At 37.1% G+C, this 16,972-nt stretch overlaps 1 protein-coding gene across 8 annotated transcripts in view; it reads left to right on the forward strand.

The window, feature by feature from the left end:
* The window catches only part of TOX (thymocyte selection associated high mobility group box), a 298,437-nt gene that overhangs the window by 89,096 nt on the left and 192,369 nt on the right, over positions 1-16,972 (forward strand). The window contains exon 2 of one of the 8 annotated variants that reach the window (XM_079902023.1): positions 13,693-13,804. The exons of 5 other annotated variants lie outside the window; for them this stretch is intronic. In XM_079902023.1, the coding sequence (XP_079758149.1) occupies positions 13,787-13,804 (18 nt within the window). In that variant the 5' untranslated portion in view covers positions 13,693-13,786. 2 more of the 8 variants (XM_079902022.1, XM_079902018.1) reach the window with 2 other exon arrangements.

Consider the following 16,972-nt stretch of genomic DNA (forward strand, 5'->3'; position numbering starts at 1 on the left):
AGAAAAAAATCAAGGCACAGTTTATATAGGTATGGCTTCTCCATATTTCATTTAAACGTGGAGTTACAAAGCAATATGACAATGCCAAGCAAGGTATGTTTATTTCAACCTACATAAAGGTTTCCTTGCAAAATGTACTAACACCAACCTGGTGATTGCTTGTTGAAAGCTAGGCACTCTGATGGTAGCAGCCTGGTGGAGGCATCATGCCTCCCAGAGGTGAAATGTGGACTCTTCAAGGATGAAGGATGCCTTCCACGCCTGTGGAAGTGTCCAGGGCTCTGAACAGTAAAGAAGCAATAGAGACATCTTCAGCCAAGAGTTATTAACCTTCCTGCTAGAGGAGTGATAGATAATATTTGGATTGGGAGAATGACCCAAAACTCTGCCAGACTCACATTCTACAAAGCTATGAAGGTCTTAAGTAGAAATAGCTTATTGAAAACTCAGACTCTGAGACAGGTAAAGCAAATGGAAAGGAATCATGCAGTAAAAAATAATTTATTCTATATACATAGCTTATTTTGTCACATAAGCTTAAATAGCCTTTTCCTCTGCAGCTAGTTTGGATCCAGCTGAATACCGCAAACGTGACAGTGCTTGCATTTTTGCTTTGTGAATGTGAGCAAATGCAGAAAGCTAACCGATGCAGTCCTAGTATTAGAAATATGATCTCTATTGATTGAGTCGACATGATAAATAGCACTTTTAACATGTTAGTATTTATTTAAAGATGCTATTTCATCTATTATGAGCTTAAGTGCTTACAACCATTTATTGGCATTCATTTTTTAGTTGAGCCATCGTTACCATCAGTGGTCTTTCTGTAAATAGACATTTGACACTCAGTATATTTAACATAATGTGTACTAATTGTGTTTGTATATTTAGGAGTCACAGTGTTAAACAGGGAAAATTAAATTGATATTTTAAAAAAATGGATCACTAGTTTGGGGGGAAAAGTGAGTTAATGTAAATAAAGCTACTGCATAAAATAAATGGCTTTTTGGTCCTAGTTATTGCAAAAACCTGACTTTATTATTTTACCGGTAATATTGAATCCAGCCATGCTTGTCTTCGTGCTTGTCTTCTTGTGTGTACCCTGGCATCCAGTGCAGTTCCTTGCACACAGTAGGCACTTAATATTGATTAAAAGAAGCAATATATTTCAAGGAGAGACCAATTTAGTGACTGAATTCCACTAAAAATTGAGGTCTTATAAATATGGATTTCTTTAAACTAATTTGTTATTTAGGTCATCAATATTAAACAGTCTGAAAATGGCCTGCTGGAGATTATCTTTTAAGAGCATAAAACTGAAAGCTGAAAAAAAAAGATTAGTAGTACCCAAGTATTTTCTGTATTATCTTTAATGCTAACATTTAAAGAATGGCAGCAATAGAAAAATCTCAAATGACTAAACCATTAAAGCTTTAGCCTCACCATGAAAAAATTTGCATGTCCTGGTACTTACTTCTCTGAGCCACATAATCACTGTATGTGTTACGTTAAAAGAGTTGATTTTTTTATTGTCTTCCTAGCTTTCATTTCACATTTTTACAATCATTTTTATACTGTTTGTTTTTATTTCAGGGCTAGTCAGCTATTTATTCCATTAGTATCGAGCAAAGCAAACCAATAGATAAAGAACTGTCTTTTTTTATCTGTCCTTTATAATCATTTCTTTTTTAAGTAATAAATTTACATTTTATAATCGTAATCATGAAATTGCAAATGAAATCAGTTCTAGAAAGATTAATTCAGTCGTGCTCACAGCTGTGAAGATTGGGGAAATAAATATCATTTTGCAATAATGTATTCTTGACAGAGGGCATAACAAAAGAATGATTTCTATTCAGAGATAGTGGGTATATTTATTTTGCATGTTGGGGGAGGGGCATTCAGCTCTAGCTTTTCGACCCTGACCTAGTTTTGTAGCTGCTTATTATTCAGCTATATGTTTGAGAAATCTCTGTAATTTAATTTGGCATCCTCTTCTGCATGTCTGCACCTAGCAGTAGGGGCTCATGGATATTAGCAGTGTCCCATGCTGAATCGTATTTATTTTAAAACATCCTAACGCACTCATAACTCAGAAAAAGTGTTAATTGTTACCAGGGAACTGCTGGATTACAGACTTGCTGTCCCGTCCAGGGCCCTGCCATAATTAGTAACCACTGTTGACATTTAGATTTAAATTGAATTTTCTTCTAATTAAACCCAGAGGGGGTTGATCCTCTCAGATGTACAGGTTAATAAAATTAGTCAGAAACTGTTAAACAGTAAGCCGAATTCTCCAAGAGCGCTGTCCCAATGTATTGTTAAGAATTCTGTAATTAATATTAAAGGCATTCATTAAATTTGAATTGTCTTGTTCTGTTTTTGAGTTGCATATGGTTTTGTAGCAGTTATTTCCTTAACATTTCCTTTGATAACTATAGTATTACTAATTTCTCTCGTGTTTGTAAATTTAGAATTATAAACACTATTCCTCCATTCCATTTTGCTACGCATAATTCACACCACCATTATTCTAGGAGCACCCAATGAATAATAATAAATGCTAAAAATAAATACAGTTGTGGAATGAAATTTTGGTACTCCAGATGACTCTTAACCGTTCTCTGTTTGTCACTGTCCTTGCAACAAAGATATTTAAGCTTTAAGCAGGTCATCAGCATTTCCCTCAGTGTATTTTTCTATCTTGTCTTCATGAGTTTTGACCTAACAGTTGCTTGATTTTGGATTGCTTTGTCTGGCGATAGGAAGTGTTTCCAGTTTTAGCTGCAGTGTAGATTCTACATATCAACATAGGCTTTGATTCCTCCTCCCTTCCAGAGACTTGGGGAAAATAAAGCTCAACATTCAGAATGAAAACAGATGACAGGAGAATTTCAGATGATTAGTGCTGAGAGAGATAAAGTGAACTTGGTAATTTTACAGGGAGGCTTCCAATATTCACCTTTTGTAGGGTCTGGATTTAAAGGAACTTCTGTGAAGCAAATCTTTAGCTACCCTTATCATTGTTTTATTTCTGAGCTAATGCATTAATTTCTTTATGTACCCCACAGAATGATAACATATTGTCAACTTCACCGTTGTACAAGTCTTATTTTCAATATACCAATAACAGTTTCATACATTAATACTTAATAAATAACACTCTCTAAATATGCTGGATGATTACAGTATTTTTCTTTACATTATTCATTTCTAAAACAATGACTGTTTCCTTTCTCTCCCTACCAGATAATGGATTTTAGAAAAAGGTTCCTTTAGAATTTGGCAAGGTGTTTTAATGTTATACTTACTCCTCGAAAGAGAGACACGGTTATTTCATAAAATGCTGCTTAATTTTCTAATCAAAATAAACAGAAGGAAACAACATGACTTCACTTATCTTGCACAGTCTACTTAACTAAATTGAATTAAATTTAAAATGCTTTTAGTTGCAGTTGAATTCAGATGGGGAAAATTGGGGCCAGAGTATGCCCAGCACGTGAATAGTTGTGCCTCATACAAGACTATCTGAGAGGCAGAATTTAAAACCTAGAGTTTTAAATTATGGAATGATTTCTTTAACGTCATCTGAAACCTCATAATTAGGACATTATGGCTGGAGTACATTAGACGTTTGATGGTAGCCTTGTATGACAAAATGCAAAATAAAATGTTTGCTTAACAGTTCTGTTAGACTGCAAAATCCAGGATGGGAGTAAGGTCCTAGGAGAAGAAGGCAAAAGCAAGTCGGTGGTATGGAATTATCTCACCCCATGCCTGCCGGAAATCCTAGAATTAAGACCCGTAGTTGCATGAAGGAATATGTGCACGTGGGCTGATAGTTGTAAACTGCAAGCAACAGTAGGACTAGAATTGCTGGCATATTACAAAGGACTCTATAGCACTCGATTAACCACAGGTTAGCTTGTTTGTCACTAGTGTTTCCTGACTCAGTTTACTTTAGAGTATTTTCTAACCTTTGGGAACAGATGTGGGTGCAGCAGGAGTACACCGCCTGGAAACGGGAGGTTTCTGCTGGTTCCTGCTGGCCAGCTGAGCATGCTTGGGCCAGTCATTTCACTCTCTGTGTCTTAGTTTCCTTCTGGGTAAAGTAGAGAGACTAAGTTTCCTCACCTCCTTATGATTCTGTATTTTTTGAAGTCAAAGAGAAAGTGAGATGTTTGCACAAAGATGATTCTTTTTTTAAATGTGCTATGGTCATGATAGATATTTTATTAATGAAAGATACAATTATGAGGATTAATACAAATTAATTTCCTAGTTTTTATTCCATTAGTTATAATTCCAGAAGCCTTTTCTATAGTGAAAATAATATCCTGATTCTGACTTTTAGATCAGATTTTTTTTTTTTTTCCAAGAAAAAATGTGATTGCGTGTGAGGTCTGTGGTTGAGACTTGAAGCCTCTCCCTGGGCAGGGTAAGTTCTCTGTGGGCGCTTGTCCATTCCCGTGGGGGAGCCAACGTCTCTTAAATCTCATTCTCCAAATACCCCACTGCCTTGGGCCTCCCTCGTCCGTTTGCTTCTCCCTCACATCCCCTCCCAATATGCCTAGTGTGCCCCAAACTTATTGCTGAAATGTCTATTCCTTGAGCTCCCCTGACCCTTCTCCAAACATGGGATTAAGACTCTTGTTCAAAACTAATAATCAGGGGCTTCCCTGGTGGCGCAGTGGTTAAGAATCCGCCTGCCAGTGCGGGGGACACGGGTTCGAGCCCTGGTCCGGGAAGATCCCACATGCCGGGGAGCAACTAATCCCGTGCGCCACAACTACTGAGCCTGTGCTCTAGAGCCCATGCTCCGCAACTAGAGAAGCCACCGCAATGAGAAGCCCGCGCACCGCAACCAAGAGTAGTCCCCGCTCACCACAACTAGAGAAAGCCCACGTGCAGCAGTGACCCAACACAGCCAAAAATAAATAAATTAATTAAAAAATATATATATATATATTTTTTTTTTAAAAAAAACCCTAGTAATCAAAGGTGCTCCAATTGCCACTAATCCACGTATCGGATTGCTTATTGGTTCACTTCACCATTAAATTCCTAAACCTTGTAGTACTGCATTTTTCCTATAGCCACATTAAAGAATCAAAAGGTTGATTGCATTTTGTTGAGAGGAGGCCAGGGTGATGGGGAGGAGGGAGGTTTGATGCCACCAGGGTGACCTTGCTCCACCCAGGGATGATTTGACCTTAAAAAGTCAGATCAGGCCACATTGGAATTGAATTCCTTCCCCCTTGAATTCGTGTGTCCAGCTTCACCATGACCTTTAATGAATTCCTCCCTGTGGCATTTCTGCCATCACTATGTTCCTTTAAGGAGTGGTAGTGTGTTGAATTGCTGTTTGCAAGAGAAAGCAGGTGACACAGGCCCCAGAGTAGAGGTGGCAGGAGAGAAGCTAAGATATTGGGGTTATTATTGTGAACCAGGAATCAGGATCGGAGTTTCCATGTATAATCTTACTTAATCTTCAAGTAAATCCCAAAGAGAGGTGGTATTATTATTATTACCATTATTCTCATCAATTAGGAAGCTGATAAGAAGAGATGGGGGAAGTTAAATGTCTTGATCAAAAGTTCTAGACAGTAGGTGACAGGGCTACTTATCCTGCAGACCAGAGTTAACTGAGTTTGAAAGATATGATGAACAAGTAAAGATATTAGTAAGATTTCAGGACACTTGAAAAAGGACTTGCTGAGTTTTGCCAACCCAGCCTGCCATGTCCAGAAAGCTTAAGCTCCCTTAAAAAACAAGCACACAAACAAGGCTGTTTGCAGTAGACTTTCCTGGGTGCGGTTGCTTTGGGGGCAGGGATTCTTCCACACGGGAAAGCTGCTCATCGTGCTGAGGATATAGAATAGAAATAAATAGGATTTTCCTCCAAAGGAAAGAGTTTTTGATGGATTGAAATCACATTGGTGGCAGGCTAATCCTTGGTCTCTTTGTTACCTTGGCTTTTGTTAAATATGTCCAGTTACTACCTGTATCTCTGTGGTCTTTAGATAAATTATGCGTAATTGTCAATACTGACATGTTCCATGAGCCAAGTGAAAAGGGATCTAAAAAAACAATATGTCTGAAATTAGCTTCATGGCTTCTCCATGAGTTCTTCCTTTAACCAAGCACACCTCTTTTCTCAGAGGCACTAGCTGTATTTCATTTCAGAGAGCAATGACGAGAAACACCCTTTCTTACTATCACGACTGTTACCACTGTGATTCAGGTATGCAAACGTACACATGTACCGGCAACCTGGACTTTATCAGGGAGGCCAGTGGAGGGAACACGCACAGTGATCTTTTTTCAAAACCCCTGCTGGTCCTGTCCCTTAACTCATTTGTTTTTCATAGCGGTTGTGTCTATAGGAGAAATAACCTGTGTTTTCCTTAGTGCAGTGAATGCTGATGATAGCAGTTGGCTGATTACAAAGCATCGAATGTATTGTTATAGTTGATCTTCACAGTAACTCCGTGTGGTAGGCATCATTAGCCCAGTTTTGTTGAAGAGGGCTGTGAGGACCGAGATTTAGAAAGGTTAAATGGCTTTCATAATCTCATACAGCTATCAGGTGATACAACTGGGATCACACTCCCATCAAAACCCATTGCCTCGTGGTGGAATCCAGAGTGATTATGGCAGGCAGAGAGGTAACTGTAAATGAAACCTTCTCAGATATTACATTTCAATTTTGGTTGACCCCTTCATTCGTAAAATTATATGCAGGATTTTAATATTATCTTCTCAGCAGCTTCCCACCTAAAATACTTCAGCTGTCTTTTGCAATATTTAAATTTTTCCATGATGGTCTTTCTGAAATACAGTAATAATAATAGGCGTAATAATTACTAACATATTTATGACCTGCTTTTTCAGTATAAGGCAGCTTATTAAACATTTTATTTACACTGTATCATTTAATATTTGCAATAATCTTTTCATTAAATACTCTTTGTATCCTCATTTTATTCATAAGAAAACTCAGGCTTCTAGATTTTAAGAAACTAGCCCAAGATTTTATAACTACTTAAGTGGAAGAACTAGAAGTGAATCCAGACCAAATTCTAGAGCCTAGGCTCATAAATTCTGCACTATTTTATATCTTAAACAAACTGTAAAGATCTTTTTTCTTTTTTTTTTTTTACATCTTTATTGGAGTATAATTGCTTTACAATGGTGTGTTAGTTTCTGCTTTATAACAAAGTGAATCAGTTATACATAGACATATGTTCCCATATCTCTTCCCTCTTGCCTCTCCCTCCCTCCCACCCTCCCTATCTCACCCCAGAGTATAGTTCTGATAGGAACCCAATAGCTCTTTAATCTTCTAAATCAAACAAAAACTCTAAAGGAGACATCCTATTCTCCTTCCATGTTTATTCCAAATCTGTGTTACAAATTACTGACAGCTGGTCAGATTTTTAAATACATGTTTCATTTGCATATTTCTTGCCTATTTCACATTGCCCTTTGCTGGTGCAATGCTGCAGGTGAGATTAAATGGCAGCAGAAGGTGCAAAACTGGGAGTTGCTCACTTTATATTTGATTGTTCTGAAATAGAGTCTGGAACTTACAGTGGAAAAGGGAGGGATCTAAAAGAATATACTCTACCTCCGTTAGAAAGTAAAGAAAAAGGAAAAGGTAGAATGTGGAAGAGGAAGGGAGTGGAAAGGAAAGGGGAGATAGAAGAACCAAGAGAATTCAAGGTGGAAGATGAGAATAGGTGCTCCTGGGAGACTTGTACTCATTAAGAAAGAAAAAAAGAGGAGAAGAAGGAAGGAAAGAATGAATAAAGGAAGGAAGGGAGAGAGGGAGGAAGGAAAGGGAGGAAGGGAGGGAGGGAAGGAGGGATAGAGAGCTGGAGGGAAGGAAGAAAAACTAAACAATGTTCAAGCCAGAAAAAAGAACTGGAGTGAAGCATCTACTGAAATCTTCCTCGCCCCACTCTTCCCTTTGTGCTCCCTAAGAAAAAGCATTGTTCATAGCTTTAATCCAGGTTAACTGAATATTTGTAATGTGCCAAATTCTGTTAAGAAATTGACTCACCGATGGTTACGAACGTGGCCATCTTTATAGCTAGACAGTGTGATTGGCCAGTGAGTTTTCCAGAGGGAAAAAATGCCACAAGGCCACCACCATGAGAAATTTTGTTGCCATTGAGGAGGCCATCACACTGAGAGACTGCTCTTGGAATGCGTCATTCCCACGGAACTCTGCAGGCTTTACGACTGGTTAAGTCTCATGTGATTTCTGGAGCAATGACTTTTGTGTCTCCTTACGGAAGGACCCACCTTCAGATGAAGGAGTGGGTTGCCACACGGACCGGGTCCCTTCACGGCTTAGGGCAGGCCTGGCAGACGGGAACACGTGTACTTCGCTGCAGCCCCTCTGACAGGACAGGGTCTCAGTGAGCACTGATTTTTTTTTTTTCTTTTATTAAAAGGTGGGTATAGTCAATGGAACTCCCACTGTTTCTCATTTATCCATTAAAAATCTTATCTCACAGACAGCGATTTAAACCTGTACAGTTTCTTTAATATATTTCATTCTATCACTAAATTAGCCTCAAAATGTGGTTAATTAAGATGAGACTTGTGAACCTGGATAGAGCACAGTCTTCTCCTTCCAGCAAATGCACACGTAATTTAACCAGTCTTTTACCAGTTGACCTGAGGAGAATGGAAATCACTCCAATTAAAGCTTGCATTTGACGAAAGAAACTGATAAGAGTAAAAAGAAATAATTTTAATCTATAAAAATGAAAACCAAATGTGTAGTATACTTTATCTGTTTTGAAAGCCCAAGTCACGAGTTCAAATTTGAATTCAGTGGGAGTGAAGCAGGTAAGAGATAACTGCATGGAAAAACTGGCATATGCTAAATCTGAAAGAAACTAGGGTCTTCTTAAGAAAGAAATGTTTTCCTCAATTATGTTATCAGTGCTATAGCTGATAACCTTCCAACTTCTCAGACTTCCCCAAAGTTGGTTATCCCATATGTCAACTTTGTTTTTACTCATGTAGTTTAATATCTTTAGAAAATATTTGAATAACGTCAGCATATGTTACAACTTCATGGACAGAATGATTAATCAAGTTTGCTCAAAAATGCCAACACTTCTTTTATTTATTTACTTGCTTATTACCCATAGTATTACCCCATTACTTATTATCTACTTAGTACCCACAGTTTCCAGAAAGAATTGGAAGAGGTTCTGTTGTTCATTCAACAATTTATTTCCTTCCTCTTTAAATTGTGGTTTGGTTGTAAACAAGTTACATTAATCAGATATCATTATTCAAATTTTGTTCATTGATTTCTATCCCGGACTGAATGTTTCAGATCCCTTCATATTTTCTCTGAATATAGAGCCTTGGTTTACACTTTGAGATGTACAGTTCTAAACTCTAGAAACTAGTTTACAACTCCCATGCATCACATAAAACATTATACATGTGGTCTTCTACTGAAGAAGTTCATGCATTGCGGTTTATGTGTTACTCCTCTTTTCTACCAATTTTAGACATAGTCCCAGTAGGTTAAATTAACTTTTCAAGAAAGAATAATTTCATTGAACTGTGTCAAATGACAGAGTATAATTAAAAAAAAAAAAAAAAGGTTTCTTAACTGAAAAAAGTTGTGACAACTCCATACTTCCCTGCAGAGCAGTGGTGATGCTGACAGCTCCAAGAACATGTGAAAAGTGGTGATTGGTTTTGTGATCACTAGGAGAATGCAAGGGGCTGGCAGGGCCTTGTTGTCAGGCATAGGGTGCTACGCTAAGGCACTTCTAGTTTCTCTGAACCTTGGTGGTCCAGGATTTTGCTGCCCAATTCCAACATGATTCTGTCTATTGGCAAGTGTGTACCCAACTCATGCCTGTACTCAGCATTATTCCTAATGGAAGTTTTAAGAGAAGAAGGAAATCTATACATTCTAGAGTTAGGAAGGAGGTTTCCTGGAGGCACTGGAATATTAGAAGACGCAACTAAAACGCCTGCATTTAAATGGAGTTTTCTCGAAGAGTTATTTTTTAGTCTGGAAGTACACAAATTCTAAATTTCGGTCAACTTATTACAATTAGCTATTTAAAGTTAGTGTCTTAAGAATTAAGGGCCGGTGGTATGTCCAAGGCCAAAGTTAAATATTACGTTTTAAAGAAGGTTGCTGGTATGGCAGTCACTCCATCAATATTTAATGAATGTTATCAGAGGGCGAGATATACATTAGGCCCTTTGGGAGAAATATAAAGTATAGAAAAGAAGTGACACCTGTTCTTGATAAGATTGCAATCTAGCAGTCCTTGACAATGCGGATAGAATTACAGGACTCCAATCAAAAAGATCTAAGCATATACCCAATTACAACTTTTTTCCTTCCCCACCCCCCCTTCCTTCTCCCAAGGAAAACGTCCATCATAATAGAACAGCAGCTACTTTTCCAAAAGAGGACGTAAATCCATCAGGGCACGGGATTACTTTAAAAGCCAGTGATAGGACTTAGTGAGTTAGGAAAACAGCATCCCAGTTTTTCTGAAACTATGTCTTTTGTTCTTTGTCAGGAATCTCGTAGTGTATGTTCCCGCGTATGTGTGCGAAGACCAGAGGCTTAGGAGTTATATGTCAAATCTTTTCTTTTACTAAAGAAAAGCAGCATGGACACAATGAATCTAAAACGTGAATGTTCAGAGAACATTCGTTCTGTGACAAATGAAAGTCGAAGTGCATTGCTGGGCTTATTCAAACATTAATCTGGAATCCATGCAAAACGTCTCCATAAGCAAGAGCATCTGACAGGGAGTGCTTTAGACAATAACTGTAGGCACATTTGGCACACCGAGGCGGGAGGGCAGCCCAAGGCTGTGCCTAGAATGGTCTGATAAGTACAGACCCTGGCTGTGCTGCTTTTACTAATAAAAAGATTGGAGAAGAAAAATGCATCCAAACTGCTAAACAAATAGCTTTAAATCCACCCAGGACAGCGGTGCTCTTTCAACATAACATGGGCCAGAGGGCTGGTGGGCAGCAAGATAGTCGGCTTCGAGCTTCACTGCAGCAGTACCTTGGAGAAAAATGAAAGACACCGTTTCAGTTCCAAGAAGGTTGTCAATGAGCAAGTCTTGGTCATTCCAGAAACCAACTTGATTATTAACAGGTCGTTCCTCATTGTTTCATGCTCATTAAAAAAAGAAAGGATGATAGAAATTTGGTAACTGATGGCTGTTTAGGAAGTGAATTCTATTAGAAAACTAGTTATAGTTTATTGTGATAGTTTTTACTTTTCCAGGTTGTAATAAGTTACTATTTAGAAATGCAAAAATGTGATAAAATCCCTATCGATATGTACAGGTTCCCATTTACCAGCAATTGTTACTCATTTATAGAAAGTATTACCTACCTTCCTTTTAGCTCTATTCAGTAATTTAAACACATGATACCTAGGTTGTAATACTTGCTATAATCATTTTTACTGTAGAATTTTTAAAAACCACTTATGATAATGACATTTTCATGTTACGATTACACAAAATAAATTTCCAAAAATAGTTAAATATTAGCATTATTTGCAGAATAAAATTAAAGTATAATCACATATATTTCAGGTATAGGTTACTATGCTGGAGTTCTTTCAATGCTGGACTAAGTGAACAAACATTGCTGTTTACTATGGCCACAGAAAAAAGTGTGCTATTTTATTATTCCACCAATGATAATAATAAAAAATAACCCAACATTAATAATAATAGTCACCATTTACTATGTTACATGGAGTACATGTCAAGCACTCTATTAGGTATTTACGTTGTCTCACTTAATCTTTAAAACTGCCCCTGAATGATAAGAATTTTTATCCAATTTTTTCAGATGAGTTACCTGATTCCTACAGGGGTTAAATAATTTGCTTGAATTTTCATAGTTAATAAGTGGTAGAACCAGGAATCTTACACAAAGACCATGCTCTTTCAGGTCTTATTTTAAATCTAATAAAAAACTTCTTTTTCCAGTGGAATATAGGTCTTTAGTTATTATAATGCATACAAGTGCTAATGTCTCTATTTAAAATATGTTTCGTTTATGGATTAGTGTCATATATTAGCCCTTAGAATGATGACTAAAAGCTTGACATACATAAGCAACCACAAAAATTGAGATAGTGTGTTGTGGACATTACTAAAAGTCACCTCAGTGGGAGAAAAGGTAAAGCTATAGAAAATTGAAGTTGACTGGAATCTAACTACACTAGTTGCTTACAATTGATTGTGTGTTATTCAACCACAAAGATAAATTAGAACATGGGCTACTGCAATAGAAAAGTGGTTTAGATGGCATAGAGACAGTATGACTATTTTTATCTTTCAGTTGTATTTGTAAACCATAGCTTACAGTGGCTGAAATGACATTGAACTGTTTTTCTCTTTGATGATTTACAGCCTGTATAGTGCATTTGTAAGCGCGGATGTCACATTTTATGTATTTGAAAGTGTCAACTCTGCTGACTTATGTCTGAAGATTCTGTTCCTGAATCAATAGAATGTAGTGATTTCCATTTTTTAAAAGTGATTTCCCCAACATCGTAAAAAACACATAGTGACTATTGGTCATTATAATGCTGCAGTTAAACTCTTATTTTTGGTCTTGTATTTTACGTACATCATACTATTGATCATTATTTTGTGAAATCCGACTTGAATGAACAAGGAAGGTTCTAGTGAGCTGATCATGTCTGTGCTTAAACAAATTAAAAAATGTTTGCATTTCATCTCAGACATAGCTGTCCAAAGTCTATAAGATGGATTGAGCAAAGGAAAATGCATCAAGGTTTTCATAATAAAAAATTATTCCCAGAAAGTCCACATATACTTTATTCATCCCATATTTCAAATTGATTTTCATTTTACCATTTAGGGTGCAGTTACTGGTAGTCCCATCTTTTAAAAAGTCAAATTTGCATTTAAATAGAAACTGTTTCAATCATTTAACGTCGGAACCCAAACATTTTATTCATTCTTTTTTTTTTCTTTTTTCTGCCTTTCACTGTTGTACTTTTCCATAGTCATCATGAATTCTGAACTTGCATAAAGACTGTAAGCTCCCTCTTCTTTTTGTCACTCATTAAAATCCCATTGCTAATAAATAGATCTTTGGAAATAGGCCAGGCTCAGGTGAGAGCAGAGCAAAGCAGAGTGTAAAGAACCTCACAGCTGACAAGTCAGGGTAGCAGAATAATCTTCAATTAGACCTGAAAAAGAAAACATTTCAATGAGTGTAACTTAACAAAGTAATGTAGTAACCAAGGCAGAAACAAAGGCACTCAAAATAATAACCATGCAAGTTGTTATTTCTTTTTACATTGAAATAATAGGCTAAGTTTTGTTACCTAGTAACTAAGAGTATAACTTTTATGAAAAGAGTATACTTGAAAAGAGTATACATGAAAAGTGTAAATGTGTAAAAATATTTTGAAGGTTGGTTTGATTTTTGTCTACTTAAATCAAAGCCATTTATTTTTGGAAGAGGATGAACCAAAGGTCAGTTTTATCAACATGAAATTAGCTCTGAAGGCTCAAGTTAAAAATTTGAAAACGCAATGAAACACGACTCTAAATGTAAGGAAATGGAATTCTTCTTTTCAGCATTTATAGGCATCTATGTATCCCTTTTTATTCATTTTAGACACCATTTTCAACAATTTGAGAACATCAAGAAATGGCTTTAGTTGACTTGAACTTGCAGTGCATCCATTCTGCCACAAAACTTCTTAAAATTAATGAGTGATTTATTCCTGGTAAGAAAGACTATGTCATAATATTTATCTTATTGCCCATTTACTGTCTTTTTTCCTTGTGAAACAAAAGCAAAGCACTATAATTTTAATTCACCTGATAATATCATATATGTATTAAATGGTTAGAAGATATAATAATAAAATACTAGAGTTTCACTTTATTATGTGCCTGTATTTTAAAATAAAGTATTTCAGTATTTTAAATTGTACCATTGTCAAGATGCTCCTTGACAACAGAGAGACATTTTCATTGATAAAGAGAAAGCTTCCACAGCCAACTTATTCATAAGACATAATAATTCTACTCTGAGTATGTTATCAGTTCTTTTTCCTGGTCTCCTCTCATTAGATTTGAGTGTCTGTTTGCAGCTAACAGTGCAACATATATCATTTTGTCATCTGAAAGCTATTTCTTACTAATTGAATAGGATAAAAATTTCAAAAAAAACAGACTAAAGTTGCTCAAAACAATAGTACTTTTTAATCTTTTTTGGTTTTGTTCTACTAATGGATCTCTAGAGTTCCTTATTTTTTTTTATTTTTATTTATTTATTTTTTTTGCGGTACGCGGGCCTCTCACTGTTGTGGCCTCTCCCGTTGCGGAGCACAGGCTCCGGACGCGCAGACTCAGCGGCCATGGCTCATGGGCCCAGCCGCTCCGAGGCATGTGGGATCTTCCCGGACCGGGGCACGAACCCGTGTCCCCTACATCGGCAGGCGGACTCTCAACCACTGCGCCACCAGGGAAGCCCAAGAGTTCCTTATTTTTAATCTTCATACTCAGGTCTGTCATTAAAACTTACGATGGCAACTCATTTGCATCTTGTATGCTCACTTACGTGAGTAAGGCACAAAATACCGTGTTCTCAATTTTGTTTAGTCCTGTCAATTCAAGACCCATAGAAACTGATGTTTGATTACAGTGAGTTGCGTCACTTTTTCCATCATTGGGTGTTGGCTTGTTTCTGAGTGCAGTTTTTTAGGGTGTGGATGGGAAGTATGCATTAGGTAGAAGTGAAGGAGATTGAACCACGAATATTTAGGATTACTTAAGTCAAGAAAACTATTTGTGTAGAATTAGAAGAGGAAAGACAAAAACAACTGTCAGGTGGCTCTTGCTAGTTTGTTTGATATATGAGCATCACAGTCTACATCTAAAAGGCTGTAACCTTGAAACTCAGTATAAACACGAGGAACCTGAGAAAGTCCTTTATGTCACATGGGAGGTGAGTAAATTGAGGCAGATAAAGAGTGGTCTCCGTTCTTGCAGTTTTTAGCTGATTCACCTCTGCTTGGAGACTGTTGTAGAGATTGCTGTTGTGGCAGAGACTACGATCATTACCAATTGTACTAAGCTTGCTATCATAATTCTATCACGAGTCCATATTCTCTTTCTTATTCAGAGAATCGAGATAGATTTGTGGGAAGAGAGATAGAAACACCCCAAATGAGATAAAAATCACTTTTGAATTTCATAATTGAATTGCCTGGTTTGAATTTAATTTCTTGAATTACTTCAGTATTTTCCTGAGTGTCCTGAATTTTTACTATGAGTATAGTGATACATGACAAAAAGAAAATTTTCTTTGAAATGGAATTTTGATCTCTTTAGTATGTGTGTGTCTGTTTATGATTACTGAAATAATATCGCTACACAAGTGTCAAACATAGAAATTTTCAACTCAATTTCTGTATACAGCTATATGAAAAGAGTCAAGGCAGTGGTGATCTAGAGCAAGTTACCTACTAAGTAATAAGGCTAAATAATTTGAATCAAGTTAATTCTACAGACTACTAGTGGAATTAAAAGATTCTTCAGCCGAACTGAGTATGTCTAAACAAGAAAGTTCTGTTACTATTGGGTTGATCTAAAAACTATTTGTAATGAAAAACGTTGGCTCACTTATGAATCCAGAAGATAGGACAATATCTAATTGCATTTTTCATATTATCCAGTTCACTTTTCCAATGAACTTTAAATAATATTCATGTAGCCTCTAGCACCTCCCTTTGTACATGCTGCATATTCCCATAGTGTCTTCACTATAATTACTTTATTATTCCTAGAGTGTATCACCATAGATGTGATTTTCCTTTCTTATCACTTTCTCTTTAATATTACTTCTCCCTTGCTGCCAATCAATTTGATTTAGCCTTATTTTATAACCCCCTCAGCTATTATCTATAAGAACTGAATATACACATTCATTCTTTTCATTTCCTCCAAAGGATTCCCTACTCTTTTACCCTGTATATAGTAGATCTTTTTAGATCAAATTCTTCCTCCTGTAAAGACATGACATATTTTAAAAGGGTACCCAATTGTGGGTTTGTGTACACACACACACACACACATATTAGTATTTTAACTAAATATCCAGATTCCTAATTTCTTTTGCTCTTCCTGTCTTGATTTCTGGGCTTGCAGAATTACAGAGAAAAATACTTTTACATTATTTTGAGTGTTAAGCCTGAATTTTAAAACCAAATCCAGCCCCTCTTGTGTCTGCCTTGTAAGTTCCTGCACTGATCACACAAAATGGGTTGGCTGTCTCTTCCACTCATGACATGGTAGAAACTCATTCAAGTTAATAAATCTGCTTTTCTCTAGAAATCCCCCGTCACATTGTGAATTGGACTCGGTAGCTCCCCATATACCTCTTTCTTAAAAAATATATCCCTGTGTCATTATGTCTTTGGTGCTTCCGCCTCCAGTGTTTTTCTCTGCTGTCTCTGTCACACACAGATGGGGATAGTCGTGCTATCAAGACTCATGAATCTATCTCCTTAAGATATGTCCTCTGGGCTTCCCTGGTGGTGCAGTGGTTGAGAGTCCGCCTGCCGATGCAGGGGACACGGGTTCGTGCCCCGGTCCGGGAAGATCCCACATGCCGCGGAGCGGCTGGGTCCGTGAGCCATGGCCGCTGAGCCTGCACGTCCGGAGCCTGTGCTCCGAACGAGAGAGGCCACAACAGTGAGAAGCCCGTGTACTGCAAAAAAAAAAAAAAAAAAAAAAGATATGTCCTCTGTTCCAGCATTCTTATCTCAAAGTAACCAAACCTCAATGTGTTTATTTTATATTTTATATCAAAATAGGTCCTAGGTAGTCATTGACCCCATAATTCCACATTCTTTTTTCTTTCCCCTTCAGGGTCTACAGTATGACAC

The sequence above is a fragment of the Stenella coeruleoalba genome (assembly GCF_951394435.1).
Source record: "Stenella coeruleoalba genome assembly, chromosome: 17".
Classification (NCBI taxonomy): Eukaryota; Metazoa; Chordata; class Mammalia; order Artiodactyla; family Delphinidae; genus Stenella; species Stenella coeruleoalba.